At 38.4% G+C, this 25,024-nt stretch overlaps 1 protein-coding gene across 6 annotated transcripts in view; it reads left to right on the top strand.

Annotated features, from left to right (window-relative positions):
- The window catches only part of ATOSA (atos homolog A), a 202,739-nt gene extending 180,320 nt beyond the window's left edge, over positions 1–22,419 (top strand). For 4 of the 6 annotated variants that reach the window (XM_049903410.1, XM_049903409.1, XM_049903411.1 and 1 more), the window contains exons 10-13: positions 6,667–6,825; positions 11,779–11,847; positions 14,069–14,268; positions 20,568–22,419. In XM_049903410.1, coding sequence (XP_049759367.1) covers positions 6,667–6,825; positions 11,779–11,847; positions 14,069–14,268; positions 20,568–20,721 — 582 coding nt within the window. In that variant the 3' untranslated portion in view covers positions 20,722–22,419. Of the gene's footprint in view, positions 1–6,666; positions 6,826–11,778; positions 11,943–12,853; positions 12,990–14,068; positions 14,269–20,567 lie in introns of those variants that run through there. The other 2 variants (XR_007519585.1, XR_007519586.1) reach the window with 2 other exon arrangements.
- The last annotated feature ends 2,605 nt before the right edge of the window (positions 22,420–25,024 follow it).

The following is a 25,024-nucleotide window of genomic DNA, read 5'->3' as shown; positions in this document are numbered from 1 at the left end:
CCTTTTGTTTTTTGGGCTAACATTTTCCTTGTGTCTTCATTCTCCTTTGCTCCAGGAGGGTTGCGGCCAATTGATGCATCTTATATGGCTGCTTGTAAGCTTTTAAGACCCTAGACACCTTTCACCATAGTGAGATGCAGAACAGTTTCTTAATAAGCTTTATTATGCCAGTTGACCTAGATGTCCCTTGAAAACATGGTCCCTGAAGTCCCGGCCCTGCTATTCTGTCCCTCAAAGTGTTTGGTTGTGTTCAGGAAACTTCTTAGCTTCTGGTTTAGTCCAGTTGTGCTGACTTCCCTCTATTGTGTGTTGTCCTTCCCTTCACCTAAGATAATTCTTGTCTACTATCTAGTTGGAAACCCTGCCGTAGTGGTTAAGTGCTACAGCTGCTAACGAAAAGGTCAGCAGTTTGGATCCGCCAGGTGCTCCTTGGAAATTTTATGGGGCAGTTCTATTCTGCCCTATAGGGTCACCATGAGTTGGAATCGGCTCGACAGCACTGGGTTTAGTTTTTGGTTTTCACTATCTAATTAGTGAATTCCCCTCTCCCTCCCTCCCTGCTCGTAACCATCGTAGAATGTTTTCTTCTGTGTTTAAATCTTTTCTTTAGTTCTTATAATAGTGGCCGCCATGAGATAAGCTTTAAACCTTGAGCCGAAACTATCCCCTGAAGTCATCTTTAAACCAAACAATGGTTTCACTCAGTTAGTAAAAAAATGTTTACTGTGGGCATTGTGCTCTTTTGTTTTATTTTTATTTTTTTATTGTACTTTTTAGCTGAAGGTTTACAGAGCAAAGCAGTTACTCATTAAACAGTTGATACACATATTGTTCTGTGACATTTGTTGCCAACCCACAACATGTCAACACTCTCCCCTTCTCAGTCTTGGGTTCCCCATTACCAGCTTTCCTGTCTCCTCCTGTCTTTTAGCCCTTGCCCCTAGGCTGGTGTGCCCATTTAGTGTTGTTTTGTTTTATGGGCCCGTCTTAGGTATCTGGAAACCCTGGCGGCATAGTGGTTAAGTGCTATGGCTGCTAACCAAAAGGTCAGCAGTTCGAATCCACCAGGCGCTCCTTGGAAACTCTATGGGGTAGTTCTACTGTGTTCTATAGGGTCGCTATGAGTCGGAATTGACTCGACAGCAGTGGGTTTGGTTTTGGTTTTTGCTTAGGTATCTAAAAAAAAATGTATGTAGTGTTGCTATAACAGAAATATCACAAGTGGATGGCTTTAACAGAAGTTTATTCTGTCACAGTCTAGTAGGCTAGAACTTCAAATTCACCATGTCAGCTCCAGAAAAAGGTTTTTTCTGTTGACTCTGGAGGAAGGTCCTTGTCATCAATCTTTTCCTGAACTAGGAGCTTCTCTGTGCAGGAACCCTGGCTCCAAAGGATGTGCTCTGCTCCCAGTGCTGCTTTCTTGGTGGTATGAGGTCCCCTTGTCTCTTTGCTCCCTTCTCTCTTTTATATCTTAAAAGAGATTGGCTCAAGACAGTCCAATCTTGTAGATTGAGTCCCGTCTCATTAATATAACTGCCACCTGTCCCACCTCATTAACATCATAGAAGTAAGATTTATAACACATAAGAAAATCACATCAATCACAAAATGGAGGACAACCACACAATACTGAGAATCATGGCCTAACCAAGTTGACACATATTTTTTGGGAGACACAATTCAATCCATGACCAAAACCAAAAAACCAAACCCAGTGCTGTTGAGTCAATTCCGACTCATAGCGACCCTACGGGACAGAGTAGAACTGCTCCACGTAGTTTCCAAGGAGCGCCTGGTGGATTTGAACTGCCGACCCTTTGGTTACCAGCTGTAGCACTTAACCACTACACCACCAGGGTTTCCCAATCCATGACAGGGCCTAATATTGGGCTGAAGCGTGAACCTTAGGAATAAGGGTGCCCAGGGGTCATATTTTAGAGGTTTTTCCAGTCTCTGTCAGACCAGTAAGTCTGTGTGTGTGTATGTGTGTGTGAGAGAGAGAGAGTTAGAATTTTGTTCTACATTTTTCTCTAGCTCTGCTGGGGCCCTCTATTGTGATCCCTGTCAGAGCAGTTGGTGGTGGAAGCTGGGCACCATCTAGTCATGCCGCACTCAGTCTGGCGGAGGCTGTGGTACTTGTTGTCCACTAGTCCTTCGGACTAATCTTTCCCTTGTGTCTGGTTTTCTTCATTCTCCCTTGCTCTCAAAGCCCTCAGCCCAGCAATTCGGTCCCTCAGGGAATTTGGATGTGTCTGTGGAGCTTCTGTGACCTTGCCTTGTACAAGTTGTGCTGGCTTCCAAAGTATTGTGTATTGTCTTACCCTTCACCAAAGTTACCACTTATCTATTGTCTGTTTAGTGTTTTTCCATCCCCACCCCTCCCCTCCCTTGTAACCATCAAAGATTGTTCCTTTTTGTGTGTAAACCTTTTCATGAATTTTTATAGTAGTGGTCTCATACAATATCTGTCATTTTGTGATTGACTTATTTCACTCAGCATGATGCCTTCCAGATTCACCTATGCTGTGAGATGCTTTGCAGATTCATCATTGTTCTTTATTATTGTGTAGTACTCCACTGTGTCTACGTACCATAGTTCATCCATTCATCTCTTGATGGGCATTTAGGTTGTTTCCATGGTTTTGCTATTGTGAACAATGCTGCAGTAAACATGGGTGGCATATGTCTATTCATGTGTGGCTCTTATTTCTCTAGGACATATTCCTAGGAGTGGGATTGCTGAATCATATGGTATTTCTGTTTCTAGGTTTCTAAGGAAGTGCCATATCGTTTTCCAAAATGGTTGTATCATTTTGCATTCCCATAAGCAGTGCATAAGAATTCCAGTCCCTCTGTAGCCTTTCCAACATGCTATTATTATTATTATTATTTTGTGCCTGTAATGTCAGAATGAGATGGTATCTCATTGTGGTTTTGATTTGCATCTCTCTAATAGCTAGCGATCTCAAGCATTTCCTCATGTGTCTGTTAGCCACTTGAATGTCTTCTTTGGTGAAGTGTCTGTTCATTTCCTTTGCCCATTTTTAAATTGGATTATTTGTCTTTTTGTTGTCAAGGTGTTGGATTTTCCCGTAGATTTTTAGAGATTATACCTTTGTCAGATTTATAGTAGTCAATTTTTTGTTCCCAGTCTGTAGGTTCTTTTACTGTTTCTGTGAAGTCTTTTGATGAGCATAAGTGTTTAATTTTTAGAAGATTCCAGTTATCTAGCTTATCTTCTGGAGTTTGTGTGTTGTTAGTTATGGTTTGTATGCTGTTATTACAGCCTCTAGCATTGATCCTATTTTTTCTTCTACGATCTTTATGGTTTTTGAATTTACATTTAGGTCTTTGATCCATTTTGAATTAGTTTTGTATGTGGTGTGAAGTATAGGTCCTGTTTCATTTTTTTGCAAATGGACATCCTGTTTTGCCAGCAGGATTTGTTAAAAAGACTATGTTTTCCCAATTTGATGGACTTTGGGCCCTTGTTGAAAATCAGGTGACTGTAGGTGGATGGATTTACATCTTGGTTCTCAGTTCTATTCCATTGGTCAATGTATCTGTTGTTGTGCCAGTACCAGGATGGTTTGACTACCGTAGCTATATAGTAGGTTCTGAGGTCAGATAGTGCAAGTCCTCCTACTTTATTCTTCTTCTTCAATAGTGTTTTACTTATTTGGGGCCTCTTCTCTTTCCATGTAAAGTTAATGATTAGTTTTTCCATCTCTTTAAAGAATGTTGTTGGTATTTCGATTGGGATTGCATTGTATTTGTAGATTGCTTTGGGTAGGACTGTCATTTTCACAATGTTGAGTCTACCTATCCATGAGCATGGTATGTTTTTCCATTATGTAGATCTCTTTTGGTTTCTTGCAGGAGCGTTTTGTGGTTTTCTTTGTATTGGTCTTTTACATCCCTGGTGTTAGATTTATTCCTAAGTGTTTTATTTTTTTAGGGGCTATTATAAATGTTATTGTTTTCTGGATTTCCTTTTTGTCATTCTCTTTATTGGTGTATAGGAAGCCTACTGATTTTTGTATGTTTATCTTGTATCATGCTTGTCTGCTGAATCTTTCTAGTAGTTTTCTTGTGGGGTCCTTTGGGCTTTCTATGTATAGTATCATATCATCCACAAATAGGGACAGTTTTACTTCTTCATTACCAATTTGGATATACTTTATTTCTTTTCTTGCCTCTCTAGCTAGGACTTCCACCACATTGTTAAGTAGGAGTGGTGATAAAGGGCATCCTTGTCTCATTCTTGTTCTCAGAGAGAATGTTTTCAGCCTCTTTCTATTAAGAATGATGTTGGCTGTTGGTTGGTATAGATGCCCTTTATTATGTTGAGGAATTTCCCTTCTATACTATTTTATTAAGAGTTTTTATCAGGAATGAGTGTTGGACTTTGTCGAATGCCTTTTCTGCATTGATTGAAGGCATCATGTGATTCTTTATGTGTTGGATTATGTTGATTGATGTCTTAGTCATCTAGTGCCATTGTAACAAAAATACTACAGATGGATGGTTTTAATGAAGAGAAATTTGTTCTCTCACAGTCTAGTAGGTTACGAGTCCAAATTCAGGGCGTCAGCTGCAGGGGAAGGCTTTCTCTCTCTGTTGGCTCCGGAGGAAGGTCCTTGTTCTCAATTTTCCCCTGGTTGAGGAGTTTCTCAGGCACAGGGACCCCGGGTCCAAAGGACATGCTCTGCTCCCGGTGCTGTTTCTAGTAGTCTGAGGTCCCCAACTTTCTGCTTGCTTCTCTTTCCTGTTATCTCTTGAGGGATAAAAGGTGGTGCAGGCCTCACCCCAGGGAAACTCCCTTTACATTGGATCAGGGATGTGACGTGGGTAAGGATGGTGTTACAATCCCACCCTAATCCTTTTTAACATAAAATTACAATCAGAAAATGGAGGACAACCACACAATGCTGGAAATCATGGTCCAGCCAAATTGATACACACATTTTTAGGGGCACATAATTCAATCCATGACAATTGGTTTTCTAATGTCGAACCATCCTCGCATACCTGGTATGAATCCTACTTGGTCGTGGTTTATTACTTTTTTTGATATGATGCTGAATTCTGTTGGCTAGAATTTTGTTGAGAATTTTTGTGTCTATATTCATGAGAGATGTTGGTCTGTAATTTTCTTTTTTTGTGGTGTCTTTGCCTGGTTTTGGTATCAGGGTTATGCTGCCTTCATAGAATGAATTTAGAAATATCCCTTCCTTTTCTAAGTTTTGAAATAGTTTGAGTAGTACTGGTGTAAACTCTTCTCTGACTGTTTGGTAGAATTCTCCAGTGAAGCCATCTGGGTTAAGGCTTTTTGTTGTTGTTGGGTTTTTTTTTTTTTTACCTTTTCAATCTCTTCTCTTGTTATGGGTCTGTTCAGATTTTCAGAATCATTTTGTGTTAGTTTGGGTAAATATTGTGTTTCTGGAAATTTGTCCATTTCCTCTAGGTTTTCAAATTTGTTGGAGTATAGTTTTTCATAATACTCTGTTATGAACTTTTTTATTTCAGTTTGGTCTGTTGTAATGTCCCCCATCTCATTTCTTATTTGAGTTATTTACATCCTCTCGTATTTTTCTCTTGTCAATTTGGCCAGTAGTTTGTTGATTTTGTTGATCCTTTTAAAGGATTAACTTTTGGTTTTGTTGATTCTTTCTATTGTTTTTCTATTCTCTATTCCATTTATTTCTGGTCTGATCAGTATTATTTCCTTTCTTCTGGTGACTGTGGGCTTCTTTTGCTGTTCTCTTTCTATTTGTTTGAGTCGTGTAGCTCATGTTTTGATTTTGTCCCTTCTTATTTTTTGACATTTTCATCTATTAGTATAAATTGGCCTCTGAGCACTGTCTTTGCTGTGTCCCAAAGATTTTGGTACGATGTGTTTTCATTCTTATTTGTTGAGGCAACCTCTTTTGAGATATAAAAGAGAGAAGGGAGCAGAGAGACCAACAGAACTCATACAGCCAAGAAACAGGAGCCAGGAGAATAGCCAGTCCTTTGCATCTGGGGTCCTTGCACTGATAACCTCCTCCACCAGGGAAGGTTGATGACTAGGAGCTTCTCCCAGAGCTGACAGAGAAATTTGGGCTTCTGTCCTCCCAGACTGTGAGAGAGTAAATTTCTGTTTGTTAAAATCACCCACTTGTGGTATTTTCTTATAGCAGCACTGCATAACTAAGACAGTCTCCTTTTTCTTCTGCTACTCCAGGCAAAAAGGGACCAATTGTTGTATCTTGGATGGCCGCTGGCAAACATTTAAGACCCTGGGTACTACTCGCTGAACTAGGAGGTAGAACAGCAACTCTAAAAACAATATTAGGCCAATTGACTGGATTATCCCATGAAACAATGACCCTATTGTTTTTATCTTTTGATAGAACTTCTGTGTATGACCTGTCAACAAGTTTTCAAGTGCTTCTTTATGCTAACAATGAACAGACACTGTGATGGATTAAAAAAATTTTTTTTTCATATTATCCCTGTTGTGCCAGAGCATATTTTTTTACTTATGGAAAGGAAAATAACGTACATTAAACAATTAAGCCTAACTGAAGTTCAAGGAGTGTTTAGCATGAGTTAGAATTGTGAGATGAGGTCAAACTTTGTAGGATGGTAGAAGATCAAAAATTATTTTATTTTGTCTTCCAGGAATCGGTCTTGAACTATCGTTTAGATCCTCTCGGCACTGTTGATGGTTTTACTGCTGAAGTAGGGGCAAGTGGTGTTTTCTGCCCTACACATTTGACTCTTCCAGTTGAAGTGTCATTCTACAGTGTTTCAGATGATAATGCTCCCTCTCCTTATATGGCAAGTATCTTTCAAATTGTCTTTTTTTGCCAGAATCAACTAACTTAATGAAAAATGTCTTTAAGTTTAAAGAGAGTTATGTCTTTGGTCCAGTGCTTAAAAATATAAAGCATTTCCTAAGAGAAACTTCAAGACTGAATAGACTAATACACCAAAATATTGCCTCACAACTTCTTTCTGAGGTAGCTTTAACAACACGTAACCCTTTTTTGCATTTGAGGATGGTGCTAAAAGTTTGTTTCTGTGTAATTACAAAGATAAAATTGATTAAACTAATATTCTATATCTTGCTGAGTTCCTGCATATTCTAGTCCTACAAGAGTTGCCTTCCCATGTGATCCTTCTATTTGTAGAATTTGGGTGAGGATTTGGTGGCCTAAGGTTTCCGTGAGTATTTTCCACCCCCTTTCTCCTATTTAGTTTTTCTTTGGATCACTCTGTTATAGTCCTGGGGTCCTTTAGAATACTGAATACAGACAGTCCCTGACTTACAACAGGGTTCAGCTCTGACGACTCCATTATAAATTGGTTCTGACATGATTTGAATACCTCATTTATTTTTTATTTTTCATTATTATTGCCTTTTATTATCCATATCTTTGTAAATTGATCTTTGTCTTTGGGGAGTGGCATAAGAATGATAACATCAGCAAATTACACACTGCAACATTGTATGTAGTACATTAGTAATGACAAGATGTATCCCACCCCCCCCCCAAAGAAAATGGATGGTCCTAAGTGTTCATCAAACTTGAATACGTTGTAAGTTGGGGACTACCTGTATTTCTAACTCCATGCTAATGTCTTAGTGGATAGTAAGATAGCTGAGGGAAATGAGAGCCCAGTGTTGATGCTTAGGGTCCTATGACTCATCTTTCCCATTGTTTACTCTAGTAGATTGTGAATAAAATAAGCCGTCTACTGCAAAATGATACTGAGTCTTCATGTATGATTAGTATAATACCTTTTCCAAAAAAGACAAAAAGGGACACGTGACTGGCAATGTAAGCCTGTAAAAGGTTTACAGTGATGGCATCAAATATGGAGTCAGACCTGGGTTTTCCCGTTAGGTATTACTTTGTGGGAGCCCTGGTGGTACAGTGGTTAACAGCTCAGCTGCTAACCAAAAGGTCGGTAGTTCAAACCCACTAGCCGCTCCTTGGAAACCTTATGAGGCAGTTCTACCCTGTTCTATAGGGTCGGTATGAGTTGGAATCAACTTGACAGCAATGGGTTTTGGTTACTTAGTGAAATATAAATGGCTATTGGCATAGAAATATAAAGCTGTAGCCTTGCTACTTGAATTTCGTAGCTTACCACCCAACCTATTACCTCTCCTAGTATCCCTCTCTCCCCACCCTCAGGTTGTCAGAGACATTAATGACAACATCTTTTGTTGTGAGTAAGAGCTATGCAAAGGGAATTCTCCATGATTGAGAAACAAAACAGAACAAGAGAAGTTATGGTATACTTTTTTTAGGAACCTAAATATGGACTGTTTCTTATTGGCCCAATCAGCTCAAAGAAGGGTGGTGAGGCTTACTTTACTCCAGTGGTGCAACTTTTAGTCAAAACCCTAATCACTATTTGACACTTTGATTTAAAATTTTTTTTAAGAAGCATAGTACTGTCAATTCATTTATTCAAAGATTTTTTTCCCCAATAATTTTTACACTTGTAGGTCATAATCATGAAGCTGTACATTTGTTATTATCAAAATCAGAGACACACCCCTTCATAAACATGTCCATATATCACCATAGAAAGATAAATGCACTTTTTTTCCTTGGGAGTATCATTTTGAAAAAAATAAACGCTGATTTCTGATAATTGAAGTATTGGGAAGCACTACTGAGACAAACTCAATACCAGAATAAATGTGTAGCATACTAAGATTCTTGCAATATTAGAATATAGGTGTAAGGTGGCTATTTTGCTTTACCATGACATTAATAAATCTCATCAGTAATAGAAAAGTCTCATCAGTAATTCTGTTGGCACTTGGTGATAGACAATGGGGAAAAGAAGGCCTAACATACCATAATGTGTCATTAGTGGACAGAGTCCCTGATGGTCATTGGAACGGCTTAGAAACAAGAGGGTGAACTGGCTGAATATCAGCGCAAGTATTTTGAGTGTAATTCAGGAGCAAGGAATAATCTGAATATGATTTTAAAAAGCAAAACAGCATTAATCCTAGATCTTTGTTAACATATAAAAAACATAGGTTAAGAGACATGAATTTGTCACTGTCTCTAAAAAGTACTGGAAAGCACACATACATGGTTTTGAATAGATATTGGAAAGGGTAGTAAATCAGGTTATTGCTTTGAGTTTATCTATCCTTCAAGAATGGTGAAGCCAGGATAAAAAGGTCTGAAGCAGGTGTGCCAGTGGCAAGGCTATGAATGATTTCCTGCCATTTGTGACAAATTAAGATATATTTCTTTTGGATTTCCATTTAGCTTTGCATATTCTCTGTTCCACAATAATTTTAGCATCTGTGTAAGATTTTGACCAAATTTAGTTTCTTAACCTTATTCTATCCTAAAATGCCAGAAGAAAATATATATTTCTTCCATATGTTAAATATAGTGATTTTTCTAGGTAGAAATATTAATATGCCAACTAATTAAGATAACTAATAAAGTCAATTAATAAATTTAATAATGACATATCAAATAATTTCCCAATCCCTTTCTAAAATCCATAACTTGCCAGTGCAACTACTGATTTTTACATTGCTTAGAAGTTGTTGTAAAATGTTGCCTTAAACATAAAGGTTTTCTAAATCTATATATTTTCTTCATGAATTGATTTTGTTACTATTATCATGTCCTAATAACTATTAACATTATATGTATTAAATAAAATATGTATAGGTTTGGTAGTAATTTTTGCCTCACAGGTTTTCGTACATATCTTTGGTGAGATTGGGGTGGCAAGGAAGAATAGTAATGTGTATTGTCTATAATAATGTGATTATAAAAGTAGCTATTTAGGTATATTTTACTTTCTCTTTGTGGAACTAGGAAGAGGAGTATATACCATTTTTCATGTAGAGTAAATATCCATACTCTGCTCATATTAGAAAAGTGGCATACATAGTTCCTCACTAGACCAGTGGAGAGCCGATTCCAAGAGACAGATGGTTAAACTTCCTTGCTGTTTTGATTAGGGATGCAGTTTGTTGATTTTCTGTTTTCATTTTTTAAATGAACTTATGATAACTCAGGTTTATCAAGGACCATGTCTGTCTTTCCAGTACCCATTCTCATGAATTTTTCCCAATATGAATGTGTTAATTTAACAGTCTGATGTCCAGTGCTGTTAACTCGGACTTGAGGGATTCACATGTGGAAATCTGGCCTTCCCTTTTACGATTTCTGCTCCTTTTACTTCCCTCCCATGGTCTGACTTTCAAACCCAGCAGAGATGTTGCCTGGTGGGGCAGCTCTGTTTTATATTTACTTTTACATAAGGCTGGCATGTTTTGACATGTACAGTGTAAAATGATGAAATGTAGAGCATGTGATTATTTGGCCTACTTAACTACCTTAACCACTGGAAAGATAAGTATTAAAAAAATTAGCCTAGTTAAAACAAATGAATCGGCATTCATTTCTTAAAACTAAGAATTAAGTATCACAATGACCACCTGTAGTCATTTGGTCATTCTGGTTATTGAGAAGCTTTCACACATTCTATTTGAATTTCATTCGTTTTAATTTATACTCATTTATAGGATCTGAGTCAGAATAGGATCTGAGTCAGAATCGACTTGACAGCAACGGGTTTGGTTTTTTTGGGTTTTTTTCCCCATTATTTGGACTTCGGCAAAGATTAGAGACTAATTGGTGAGCATCCTTGGCAGAAAAACTACTTCATATAGTAGAGCAGTGCTTCTCAAAATTTAATGTACATATACTATCCTCTGGAGAATCTTGTTAATATATAGATTTTGATTTGGTCGGTCTGGAGCGAGACCAGAAATTCTTCATTTTAACAAGTTCACAGTGATGTGATGATGCTGGTCTGAGGACCATTCTTTGGGTAACTGAGTACCAGAGGACTCCTGTAACCACCTTTTAGTCTTTTTTAAACAAAACAACCCTAATTTAGCTTTAATTTTGACTCAGATCTTAGCTCTCAGAGCTTCAATTGATTGTATTTTGATCTAGAATCAATTTGGATTCTTAGGTTCCTTAAAAAGTAAATGACCTCTCTCCCCTGCCAAAAGGCAATATCCTAATTAAAACCCAGGTAAGGCACAACATGGTATAGGATTATTTCTGAAGAAATGCTGAATTCTAGGGAAGCAAGGTTTTATATAGAACAAGTCAAAACCTTGAATGTTGTTGATTAAACCTTCATTTCCTACCTTTTGCCCTGAATTTCCCTTCTCCTGTAACTTAAGAGATCAAGTAGGAAACACAGACTCCAAATTCCCTTTCTGTTTTTTTCTGTCTCTGGCCAAGAATACAGACATATGACAACTCAACAAAAGTGAGGAATTGACTTCATTTTTTTTCAACACTTAGACCCTTCCACATATGTGACTTTTCACATTTTCAAAAACCAGTAAATTGTTTTGCTTCTTCATTGTCACCCTCATGATACTTGAGAATAATTCTGTAATCTCCCTTTCTTTCCTTTTTGGTTAAGGAACATCTTATTTTTATATCTTCATAATAGTAATTTCAAGCAGCATGGCCATTGATGTTATGTATTATTTACTGCAACATTTCCAGAGAGAACTGTAAATTATTTCTTTTTAATGGAACCCTCACTAACTCATACTCATAGAAAGTACCTTTATTAATTCAATTTGAGTGTTTTTCCATACAAATAGGATTTGAAATTTTAGTAATTACGTGATTTATTATTCTTGTCTTATAGTCTTTTATATATGTATGCATCAGTTTGTACTCAATTTGTCTTCTTTTATTTAAGGGTGTGATTACTTTAGAGTCCCTTGGTAAAAGGGGTTATCGAGTACCTCCTTCAGGAACAATACAAGTGGTATGTGTTTTATAGCCTACAATTGCAATAATCATTCTCTCACATACATATAGAACTTAGCCCTTTCTCCTGCTCCTGCTGCTGCAACAACTTTGGTAAGTAACAGTGGGGCTGCAGCTTTGTTCGGAGTTTCCCTGCTCTGCCACAGGAATGACCATTTGGGGACCTCCATAAAAGGAAAGCATTAATAAGCTAATCAAGGTGAATGCTTTAGAAAAATAGTATATGACAGTTTGCTTAAGTTAATAGAGCTGTTTTCAATATAATTAGAACCGAACATTACCATTGCCTTCTGTTCATTATAATAAATCAGACTGAGATTGACCTGTTTAAAGGGAGACCCCAAATATTAGTATTGCTTTGGCAGGAAAATTTGGGAAACAAAATGATATCCCTAGTGTGATAATATCTGAAATTGATCCTAATGGCTGTGATCATACAAACTATAATGTGACAGATAATCAGGATGGAAAGGCATCATTCTTTGGTCTAAGCGATGATCTAGTTTTGTCCCAGGAGAACCCTTCTGGCCTGGAGTAGTCCTGTATTATCCCTGGTCTAGGATTCTGAGAAGATTAATTTGATGTCCAGGCCAGTTTGAGATTCAGCTCATCTCTAAGTCAGACACAACAATACTGCAAGCCTTCAAGTCTATTACAGAGTTGGCTCCTGCAGACTGCAAAGAGTCTATCTGAGGCTGGTTCCTCACACTAAGTATCTGGTCTAATCCAGTAAGACTTATGCACGTTGGTGTTGTGTTCAGTGCTTTGTCAGGCCACTTTTACTCATCACCATTGTTTTAGTACTGCAAGGAGTCTTTATATTTATTTCTTATCACACAGGATTGAAACATAGTACTATGCATTAGATATACTCACCCAGATATACAGATATGTAAATTTTACTGAGCAAGGATCACTGCATATTAAAGTATGATTTTTATGTTAAATGGATTTTTTGAACTCTAAGAGTGATAATCTTCTTTCTCTTGCCCCTGACTGTATAGCTCATGAGAAAGCGTGGGTCACTGGAAAGCTAGCTGTCAGTTGTCATAATAATGAGGCATAAACCCAGAGGCAGCACACTCACTTCTTGTTTGAGGACTGCCAACTTTAGTACTTAATTTTAAATCTGAAATTTGGGTATGTCTTTCATTCCTTATATAGTTTAATTATGTATAAATATTGTTTGAACTCCTAGTTTGCTAGTTGTGGTTGTTGAATGTATTAGCCTTAATCTTAAGACTCAGTAGACCTCAAAAATTGGATCATAATATTGATATATTTCTCATTTTGATTCAGTGAGTGATGTCCAGTGCCACGGATGAGCTTCTGAAAACATGGGCACCAAGTTACCTATTGATGTGTTGTTGGTAATTTGGTTAAAGTCAGATTAGCAGTTTGGGGTTTTATTTAGAAATTAGTACTTTTAATATTGCTTTAATTATTCATATCCAAGTACCAATTGAATCCAATTCAGTCATTGCTAAGGAAAAATATTTTTGTTCATTATGATGTATTAATGATGATAAAAAAAAATCTAGTGTTACTCCAAGTTTTGAAATGAACCTGAATATGAGAACATGAAGTATTGTTTAGCCACTTTGGATCTAATGATAATGAACTTCATTTTCTAAATTTGGAAAAATTTTCAAATAGGTGCTCTAAAAAATGACTTCCTTTAATTTTACAATAAACATGTGTAACTAAAACACCAAAAACTCTAGTTTTACTGCTCTTTTATTTATTTATTTAAAAAATTCTATTAACTCACCATTAAGATGTGAGAGAAATTAAAATTCAATTTTGAGAACTTTGTAGTGGATACTCTTTAATGAAGCAAATGGTTGCAACAATTGAACTAGAGTGTTTTAACTCATTAAGTGTGTGTCTTAAGTTAGTGGAACTACTTCTTAAGACTGAAAACTGAATAAAAAGCAAAAGATATTGTCTATTATTAACATGAAATTTTGTGGCTAAAGATTTTGATGTGTTCCAGGATTTCATATTACTGCAAAAGAGATAATTAAATTGATCTTTTTTTAAAAAATTGAATATGTTATATAAACTTCTGAGATTTATTAACTTTAGTCCCTGAAACTGAATATGTCCCCTGGGATAACCTTATTATTTAAAAAGCCTATTTTATATTGGCACAATCATTTTGAGTCATATCAACAAATCACTGTTTTTAAAGAGTAATTTCTATATTGTTTCTTCAGACCTTATTCAACCCTAATAAGACTGTGGTGAAGATGTTTGTTGTGATATATGACTTACGAGATATGCCAGCCAATCATCAGACATTCCTACGACAAAGAACTTTTTCTGTACCTGTTAAACAAGAAATGAAGAGAAGTGTTAATAAAGAGAACATCCAGCATGCAGAAGAACGGTTATTACGCTACCTCATTCACCTGAGGTAATGTTAAATTAATAAGAAAATGTTACTTTAGAAGAACAATACTAAAATTTTTTGTTTATTTTTAAAAACCATACTCTATTTGGACCAATGCAGATTGAATTTTGCTTAGCTCAGGAGTCCTGAATGACATGCCAAGATACAGAAAGCCCATGGCATACCTTCCTGCAGTCATTATGCCTTGAAGAACTAGAGGAGTTTTAATTTAACTGTGAAATGTAAAATATTTTTATATCAAAACTAATGCTTATGTACAAATGTTGATGTATCTGGGGCAGTGTAAAACACCGTTTCCTAAACCAGAAGTGTCCAATGGAGATATAATATGAGCCATGTATGTAGTTCTGTATTTTCCAATGTTGTTGTCATTGGGTGCCATCAAGTCAATTATAGGGACCCAATGTGACAGAGTAGAACTGCCCCATAGGGTTTTCTACACTATGATCTTCACAGGAGCAAACTGCCAGGTCTTTTCTCCAGCAGAGCCTCTGGATATGTTTGAACTACCAACTTTTTTTGGTTAGCAGCTGAGTGCTTGACCATTGCACCATCAGGGCTCCTAGTTACATTTTTAAAAAAAGAGGCGATAATAATTAAACACATTTTATTTAACCCAATGTATCCAAGTGTTATTTCAAGATATAATTAATAAAAAATTAAGGTATTTTACATTCTCTTTTTGTACTAAATCCTCAAAATCAAGTGTGTATTTTGTATTTATAGTCCATCTCACTTTGAACTAGCTACATTTCAGTGTTCAGTAGCTGCATGTGGCTAGTGGCTACTGTATCAGACAGGAAAGTTCTTAACTTCTATTCATTTCATTCATTCATCTACTCGTTCAGCAAATATTTATGTGCCAGGCATATTTCTAGGTACTAAGGAAACAGCAGTGACAAAAATCTCTGTTCCCATAGAGCTTTTTTTCTAGTGGGTCTGTCAGAAATATCTTTTTTCCTTTCAGTAGCCAGTTTACAGCACTAGGTTTTGAGAAGCCATTGGTTTGCCTTTGAGGGACTCTAGTATAGCTCCCAGAATTGATGAGTAAGTCAGGTGGTTTAGGGTTTCTGCTACCCATTGTAAGTCCTCACTCATCTCATCGACAGTAATTCATCTTTGTGTAACTCCTCACTGTAAGGAGCCCTACTCATCAGGAGGATACACCTTTCATCCAGGGCCCAGAGTCTTTAGTCTGTTACTGATGGTGACAACCAACTATCTTTTTATTAGATCTGCCTTGCAGTGGTGCTCTGGAGTGATGTAAAAATGGCATGGGGGTGCCGTCTGACCTCCTCTAACTTCACAAGAGGAAGAAAGAATCACCATCAGCATCAGCCCAAGGCTGATTACTATGAAGCGGAGGTCAGACATGCCTCCTCTGTCTACCATCTTTACCAATTTTGACACTAACAGTCCCTCCCATGGTACTACTTCTCTGCTGGGTTCGATAATCCATTGCAGTTGCCACATAGAACTTACAGAGCATACTCACGATTATGAGGTTTATTAGAGAAGTAACAGGTTACAGTTTAAGTTCAAGAATGATCAGGATACAGTTCTTCCATCAGGATATCCTCTTTTGAGCTGTGCCTGCAGGCATGCCTCTCTCTGACCCCTCATCCTCTGACCTTCTCAGGCAAGTGTTACAAAGCTCTTTTAACTCTGCTGGTAAGTGCCCCAAGGCAACCCCAGACCACCAGTAAGCCTTGGCCAGAGGGTCTCAGCTCTAGCTCCGTGAGCTGGCAAACCTAGCTCCACCAAGTACTTGGAGGCATCCTACTCTGCCAGCAAGCCTCCTGCCTAAAGGCACTCTTGCTCCGTGCGCAGCCCTCAGTGTTGTCTCCTCCTGATCTCCTGACTCTACTGCCACCATTTCTCTGCCACTGCTTCTCACCATCTTCAGTGTTTACAGCTCTCTTTCTCTTGGTCTTCTGGTTCCAGGAGCTTCTCAGTGCAGGGATCCTAGGTCCATAGGACACACCCCACTCCTGGCTCTTCTTCCTTGGTGGTAGTGAGATTCCTCTCCCCCTGCCTCTGGGATGGCTCATTTTAAGCCTGGTGGGATGGCAAAACTGATCAATCCCTTCTTTAGTGTTCCATAGACCTTATTTGCATAGCCACACTCAGTCATTGTATCTGAGTCACAGAGACTGTGGCTAGAGGAGCCATATTAAGTAATTCATGCACTGCAAGTGAATAAGGAGCTATACGCTTATGTCCCATGCTTTAAAAAGTCTATTAAGTTAATTGGTTTCCCCCAAAGCACTACTTAATTAGTGGTCTCATCTTGGAGTCTTCTGCCCAGTGTTCTTCATCTGAAGGACATGTTGAACTGGCATAAATGTGTATAAACCCACCTTGACACTGCCTGACATGGGCTTCACAGGAAATGTTACATAGATTAGGGGAATAAGAAATCTACCAAAACAGGCCTGGAGGACTTTTGTTTTTGTTGAGAATATACACAGCAGTTGTTGTTGTTGTTAGATGCTGTCAAGTCAGTTCTGAGTCATAGCAACCCTATGTACCACAGAACGAAACACTGCCTGGTCCTGTGCCATCTTTACAATCGTTATTATGCTTGAGCCCATTTTTGCAGGCACAGTGTCTATCCACCTCGTTGAGGGCCTTCCTCTTTTCCGCTGACCCTGTACTCTGCCAAGCATGGTGTCCTTCTCCAGGGACTGATCCCTCCTGACAACATGTCCAAAGTATGTAAGACACAGTCTCGCCATCCTTGCTTCTAAGGAGCATTCTGGTTGTACTTCTTCCAAGACAGATTTGTTCATTCTTTTGGCAGTCTATGGTATATTCGATATTCTTCGCCAACACCACAATTCAAGGCATCAATTCTTCAGTCTTCCTTATTCGTTGTCCAGCTTTCACACGCATATGATGCAATTGAAAATACCACAGAAAATACACAGCCGAACATATACCAATTCAGCAATTTCTACATGTACAGTTCAGTGACATTGATTACATTCTTTGAGTTGTGCGACCATTCTCACACTTCTTTTCCAAGTTATTCCTCTTCCTCCCCCATTAACATAAGCTCACTGCACCCTAAATTTCCTATCTAAACTTTTGAGTTGCTGTTGTCAATTTGATCCCACATAGAAAGACCTAAAGAAGAGCACAGTGCTCAAGGCAGACATTCTTTGCTAGTTAAGCTAAATTATTGTTTGGTTTCTAAAGAAGACTTCAGAGGATGTATTTGGTTTAAGATTTAAAGATTAACTCAGGGCAATAGTTTCAGGGATTCATCCAGCCTCCATGGCTCTAGAAAGTCTGGACTCCATGAGAATTTGAAATTTTTTTCTAAATTTTCCCCCTTTTGATTAGGATTCTTCTGTAGAATCTTTGTTCAAAATATTCAATAATGGTAGCCAGGCCTGGAGGACTTTTAAAAAGAATGTTATTGTTGTTTGTGTGCCATCAGTCGATTCTGACTTGTAGCAACCCTATATGACAGAATAGAACTGCTGCATAGGTTTTCCTAGGCTGTAATCTTTATGATACAGTGGTGGAGCACTCGACTGCTAACCAAAAGGTTGGCAGTTCGAACCCACTAGCCACTTTGCGAGAGAAAGATGTGGCAGTCTGCTTCCATAAAGATTGCAGCCTTGGAAACACTATGGGGCAGTTCTGTTCCATCCTATAGGGTTGCTATGAGTTGGAGTCAACTTGATGGCAATGGGTTTTGTTTTATTTTGTTTTAATCTTTATGGGAGCAAATTGCCAAGTCTTTTCTCCTCTGGAGCCGCTGGTGGGTTCAAACTGCTACCTTTCAGTTAGCAGCTGAGCCCTTAATCATTAAGCACCCAGGGTGCCTTTTAAAAAGAATGTTAGCATGAAATAGTAGACTATAAGAATACCTCAACCTAGGAAAAGATTTAACTCTCTCTGATTAAACTTCCATTTGACACTATTCTTGAAGTTTAACAACCTTAGCCAGAACACAACGTTTGCCAAAGGAAAAACTACTCTAGCTATTATTCTGCCCCACATAATGACTATAATCCCTAGATACTTCAAATGCTGTAAAGAAACCTCCTTGGGGAAAATGGTATACTTTCCCAAACTTACTATGTTTTTCAGATTGGGATGGTGAAAAACTTTAGAGAGAAGGAGAGTGAGTCCTTTTACATATACAACTGACCACAACATTTTTAAGCTAGTTTAGGAATAAAATTCACAAAAAGAGAGTGTGAAAATGGCTGAGAAGTAACAGTGTCAGAACCTGTCTAACTTCAGGGTGGGTAATGATCAGGATCAGCCCAAAGCTAATTTTCGTGAGGTGGAAGTCAGACATACCTCCACCCTCCAACCTTTTTACCAATTCTGACACCAGCTGTCCCTCCCAGCACATCTCTACTTCTCTTCTTGGTTTGATAATCCACTGGAATGGCCACATGGAACTCACAGACAATACTTACTCACAGTTAAGTGGTTTATTAAGGAAGTAACAGGGTACAACCCAGGATCAGGAAGCATGTAGGTAAAGTTTCCCTTCATCAGTACAGGATAGCTCTCTCAGGTCCTCTTGGCTGTGCAGACTTCCTCTCAACCACCTTAGGACAGGCTCCTCTTGGCCCTACTGTCTGCCACCACCAGCTCTGCCTCTGGGCCCCTTCTGGGCCTGTCACTGTCTTCAGTGTTACAGTTTTTGACCCGTGTTACAGCTATTTTAGGAGGTTCCTTGCCTCCTTTCTTTCTGCTTCTCTCCTCTTTCTTCTGCGTCCTGTCTTTCTGTTTCTTCCTGTTTCCTTCTGCAGCTTCTTACTGCTTCTCTTCCTGCTTCTGTCTGAAAAACCCTGTGAGGTTGGCTGCACATATACACACCAAAACCAAACCCATTGCCTTCGAGTTGATTCTGACTCATAGCAACCCTATAGGACAGAGTAGAACTGCCCCATAGGGTTTCCAAGGAGCGGCTGGTGGATTTGAACTACAGACCTTTTGATTAGCAGCTGTAGCTCTTAACCATTGCACCACCAGGGCTCCTTGTCAGCAGTGCCACAAACTGACCAGTCCTCTCTCTGTAGGCCACAGACACTTTGTTTGCATAGTAGGCTATAGTCACCTTATGTGCATAGTCTATTGACCAATCCCTACAAGGTGCAATACCAATCACAGAGCAGGCTGCAGCCCATGCCCAGACAAAAACTATGAAACCACAAGTTATTTACAGCTTACCCAGGAAATATCAATCAACATGGACAAAAGTAACAAATGCTCTGGGGCAGAAGACTATGGCAAATGTAACTCCTCAAAGCTTAGGGAAAAAAAAATCTCTCAAGCTGTTTTTCCAAAGAACCAAGGCAAAAGGCCACGTGAAGGAGCTCATTTCACAGAGTATTTCTGCTGTGCCAGGGGAAAGACAAAGAGAAATTAGCACTACAGGTTTTGTTTGACTAAACCAAAAAACCAAACCCATTGCCATGGAGTTGATTCTGACTCATAGTGACCCTTTAGGACAGGGTAGAACTGCCCTGTAGAGTTTCTGAGGACCACCTGGTGGATTCAAACTGCCAACCTTTTGGTTTGCATCTGTAGCGCTTAACCACTATACCACCAGGGTTTCCTTTGTTTGATTAAATGCCAGGTAAGCTTATGTAATTAAAGATTCCAGTTTCTTGTCTTGTGCTACAGATATTAGCAGGAGCTAGAAACTGTTTCATATATTGTTTTGATAGCCATTTTCATTACACTACTACATTTTCTCTTGATTTTTGACAATGGCTAGGCTTTATTTAGGTAGCCTCTATTGATAATAGCAGTCCTTTCTCATCTTGTGATTGCCCTCAAAACTTGACCATTTTCTTTAGTGATTTTCCATGTGTGGAATGTATTTTAATCAACCCAAACCATGGGAGCCCAGATTGTGTGAAATGGATTATTCTGTGTGACTAGAAGATGGTAGGGCTGCAAAGACCTAAGAAGTATAGTTGGCTGATGTAACTGAAACTGGACATGGTAGAAGAGGAAAAGTACATATACTTCTTAGGGATGAAAAGTGACATTATGTATGAAACCCAGACTTACAGGAACAAGCATCTCAGGCATTGGAACAAAAGAAGGGAGGAGTGCATGGAGTGCTTAAGGAATAGTAAGTGAGAGGCACTTAAATAGAAGCATGTGATTTAGCGATATAAGACCTTAAATACAATATTGAGGAGTTAGTGTTAAGCTAATTCTTCCTGCTTTCAAAATTACTCAGGGTTTTTTATTGTTTTGTTTTGTTTTAAAGACTCGTTCCCCCAAGATGATGCATCTTTTTCTGTTTGTTTGTTTAGGTTCCAGAGTTCTAAATCTGGAAAGATCTACCTCCATAGAGATGTACGGCTCCTGTTCTCTAGAAAGTCAATGGAAGTTGATAGCGGTGCTGCATATGAACTCAAATCTTACACTGAATCGCCAACAAACCCTCAGTTTTCACCACGATGTTAATAAGGAGTGACAATTTAAAAGTATTTGCTCAGTACCCAAGTTTGAAAGTAAAAATTAGCATAGAACGGAGTATACCAAATTTAACATTTCCTGTTGTCCTGGACCAGTTTTTATTAAAGGATTTCTGGAATGAGATCCACATATTCTAAGTAGACTGGAAAAACTCATGTCCTAATCCTTTTTGTACTGTCAAAGCCACTTCATTGGACATGTTGCAATAGCAAAACCCCCAGTTAGATTAGCATTTACACATTTTATTTCTCAGTTATTTAATATTTAATGTTTCCCTTAACATACTCAAGTGATGTTTGTCTCTAATGTTCTAATATAGCACAAATCCTATGTAAAATCATACTATGTATTTTTGACATGAATGTTGAAATCTGAAATATATGCACAAGTCTTTAACTTCATGTGATATGTTTTAAGTGCTGTTCATTTAAGTTATTAAAAGAATGAAATGTTCAGTTTCTTTAAGATTAATGCACTATGCAAGCACGTGTACCTTCATTGTTACGAGCTTTTGTTTCTACAAGATCCCGTCTGGGTTACTGTCTCACATAGTAGTCCTTTAGCATGCTGTATTGGCAGCACAATGTGGACTAAGTTGCTTCACCTTCTCCTTGCAAGTTCAAATCATCATGCCTATTTGTATTCCTTCTAGGATCCCTTTTCCCGAAAGCAGTTCTATTTTTCCTTAATCACTACTATAGTGACTTTACATTACGTTGCTGTGCCATGCTAGATAACTTTCTCAAAGTGTTAAATGAATATGTACTTTGAAAACAAATTAGTATTTATATTGCAAATATATACAAAAAACTAAGAAATACGTATTTGGCTTTTATTTTTGGATGAGACATTTAAGTGATTGGTTGACTCTCTGGTAGGCATCAGTTAGTTTCCATTCTGGCTCTACAGCTACTGTGGAGGGAGAAGATGTCTTACGCCTTGTCCCAATTATCACTTCCTTATGCAAAAGTCACAGTGGAAAGCATCAGGAAACTAGGAAAACCACCAACTGTTAAAAGCCTTCCCTCAACCTCCATGGAAAGAACAGGGTGGTTTTTGATGTTTGCACTGGGACAGTGCGCAGCTGCAGATCATATTTAGTATACGGGGAATGTTGGCACAAAGCTGAAAGTACAGGTTAGAAAATCCATACCACTCAGGTAGGCCAGACCCAGAAGACCTGGCAATCTAGAACCAGTTAAGCAGTCTGGAATTGGCAAGTGGGAAGGTCTTTATTTTGAAACCCAGGTAATGCGCAGACCACTTAAGAGAATCTTGGCTGGGTGATGAGTGTGGGGTTGCAGGCAGTAGGTTGGCAAGCAGAAGCCTCTTATAAATTTATTTTAAAATAACCAGGTAAAAGAGAAAAGGTATTTATATTCCATAAAACTAAAAATAAAGTTTTCAGTGGCACAAATTTATATTTATTCTTAGCCTTCAGGCTATAGTGGAAAGAATGTGGGCCTGGGACCCAGAAGGCTTGGTTTATAGTCTTAGCTCTAATGGTGTCTGATGGCACTGACTCCAGGAATCCCCTAAACTTTCTAAGTCTGTGAGAAAATGGGGTGGTAGTATCATTAATGTGCCTTCTATTCTTAAATTCTGTCATCTAATACTTTAAATAAGCATTTCAATACATATATCTAAACTTCTTATACATTTTGGCAGAAGTCAATATTGAAATTGATAATTTTATATAAAATTTGGAAAACACCAAAAAATTAAAACATCAAACTGATTTTATTAAATTTTTCATTGCTTTTAAACCTCTCCAGTAAAGTTTACCCAAAAATTAATGATGTGTGTTGTGTGTAGGTTTTTTTTACATGGATACCACATTGGAATTTCCCAGAATACTTTCTAGTTCATGGTCTTCTACTTTTCTGAGCACTTTTTAAAAAATATGGAGTTTACTGAAGCATCTGGGGCATCCTCCTGGCAAGTTTGCACAAAGGAAGCATGTGCTGACATTCTGTCTACTTCTTAGGGCTTCTTTTTCCCATATTGTTTTTCCTCAGTGGGGTATAGGTATCCAGCCCCTGTCTGCTGTCACTTGCCCTGGTGTCATCTGTCGCACTGGTTCCTTTTCTACCCTTCTGTAGTCCCAGGTGGAGACTTTAGCACACTTCCTAAATTGCTTCTCTTTGTACTCAAAGACTGCATCTCTAGTTTATATCACAGTTGAGTGTTGGCGTGCAAGGCACAGTGCTACCTATGGTAATATCTCCTTCCTTACTGAAGGCTCACTAGGTGGTTTTGTAAATTAATGAAGTGAGTCATAACTGATAACTCCCTTTAAAAAGGAAGTTCAGGTCACAAGTAACCTTCAGAAAGCCTCTGGAAATTTTATTGTCAGATGAAAATGCTAAAATCTATTATGAAAATGAAAAAAAAAATTAGCGATGAAAGAAGGGGGCTTCCTGGAAGGTACTAAATGGAAATTTCCCCCATCCTACTCTTTTCCCCCACCAGATCTCTTTCATTCCCAGAGGATTAAAGAAGGGGAACATACCTTCTTCAAAGAGCTCATCCTTGGATCTCCAGTCTTCCCTTATTAGTTTTATGAATGAAGCAGTGATGGTCTACTGGACCTAAACCAAAAATAATAATAATAATAAGCCAAACCCATTGCTGTTGAGTCAATTCTGACTCATAGCTACCTTATAGGACAGAGTAGAACTGTCCATAGGGTTTCCAAAGAGCAGCTGGTAGATTGAAGCTGCCCACTTTTATGGTTAGCAGCTGTAGCTCACCATAACTCTTAACCACTGTACCACCAGGGCTCCACTGGACCTGGGAACACAGAATTACTCTAGACAAAAAGTAGGGTTTTCAAAATGGTGGGAATTCACTCTGAATCCGTATAACTATCTCTGTAGGACTTTGGAATCAGCCAATTTGACTTTATCATACCATGGATGATCTGTTAGAGATGTGTCTTAAACTTGGACACTGAGGGAATAGGGAGAGAATGTAGGAATGTCTGCTATGTGCCAGACACTACCATCAATTGATACGTTATTTAATCCTTGAAATGATACTTAAGGTAGAGTATGGATACAGTCCGCAATTAAAAATAAAAGGAGGCTTGAAGAATTTGCCCAAGGGCACACTGCCCATAAGGGAAAGAACCAGGATTCAAATCTAGGTCAAAGTTTGTCTTTTTCATTCTGCTATACTGACATATTTTGCCTCTTTTTTCATTTTTTTTTCTACTAGAAATTGTGGCCTAGCATTAAAATGTACTCTTCATCAATATCTTGGAAACAATGATTATAATTTTCTGTGAGATGAGAAATACTATAAAAAAAAAAAAAAGCAAAGCTTGTTTAATCTTACAGGAAAAAAAAGACTTTGACCAGTATGGTTGGGAATGAAGCCCTAAAAGCACCCCAGAGGCCATTCAGATGCCTCTTGGGAGGTATGCAAATACAGTTGAGGGAAGTTTTAGAAACCGAGTGTCTCAAATATTTTATTAGATCTGAAAGGTTTAAAGTTTTTAAGGTCTCTTCCAGCCTCCCCCACCCCGAACCCACTGTTAACTTTCTTTTCAGTTCATTTAAATTTTATCTGTTCCAGCCTTTCCGGTTCATGTAAAGTTCTCTCTTCTCACTAAGTCCCCAGTAAAGTGGCATCCTCTAATTTCTGGGTTCCACTTACACTCTGGTTGTTGAAACTGCTCTCTTTGCAGTCATTATTCAGTTAAGGCTCCTTGGACTTTGCTTGTAGAAATCACCATTTATCCCCAAGGGTGTTGACACTCCTTATCTTGGTTGGCCTGAGGTATTCTTCCAGTCTTTTCCTGTCATTAAAAATGTATTCTGTTCTTGGTGTTTGCTACACACATTTAATACAAGCAGACTTCCTCTGTCAGCTGTGTGAGGAATGGATGGGGTGGGACACTTATCTCCTTTATTCATTCCTATAAACTCTTGAGCTAGGGTGCCAAAACCTCAAAAAGATGCCTGATCTCTCTTTTTTTTTTTTAATTGTGCTTTAAGTGAAAGTTTACAAATCAAGTCAGTCTCTCATACAAAAATTTATGTACACGTTGCTATATACTCCTGGTTGCTCTCCCCCTAATGAGACAGCACACTCCTTCCCTCCACTCTCTATTTTCGTGTCCATTTGGCCAGCTTCTGACCCCCTCTGTCCTTTCATCTCCCCTCCAGCCAGGAGCTGCCCACATAGTCTCATGTGTCTACTTGATCCAAGAAGCTCACTCTTCACCAGCATCATTTTCTGTCTCATAGTCCAGTCCAATCCCTGTCCGAAGAGTTGGCTTTGGGAA

This window comes from Elephas maximus, chromosome 12, assembly GCF_024166365.1.
Source record: "Elephas maximus indicus isolate mEleMax1 chromosome 12, mEleMax1 primary haplotype, whole genome shotgun sequence".
Taxonomy (NCBI): Eukaryota; Metazoa; Chordata; class Mammalia; order Proboscidea; family Elephantidae; genus Elephas; species Elephas maximus.
Note: the sequence above shows the minus strand (reverse complement) of the source record. Positions and strands in the feature narration are given on the sequence as shown.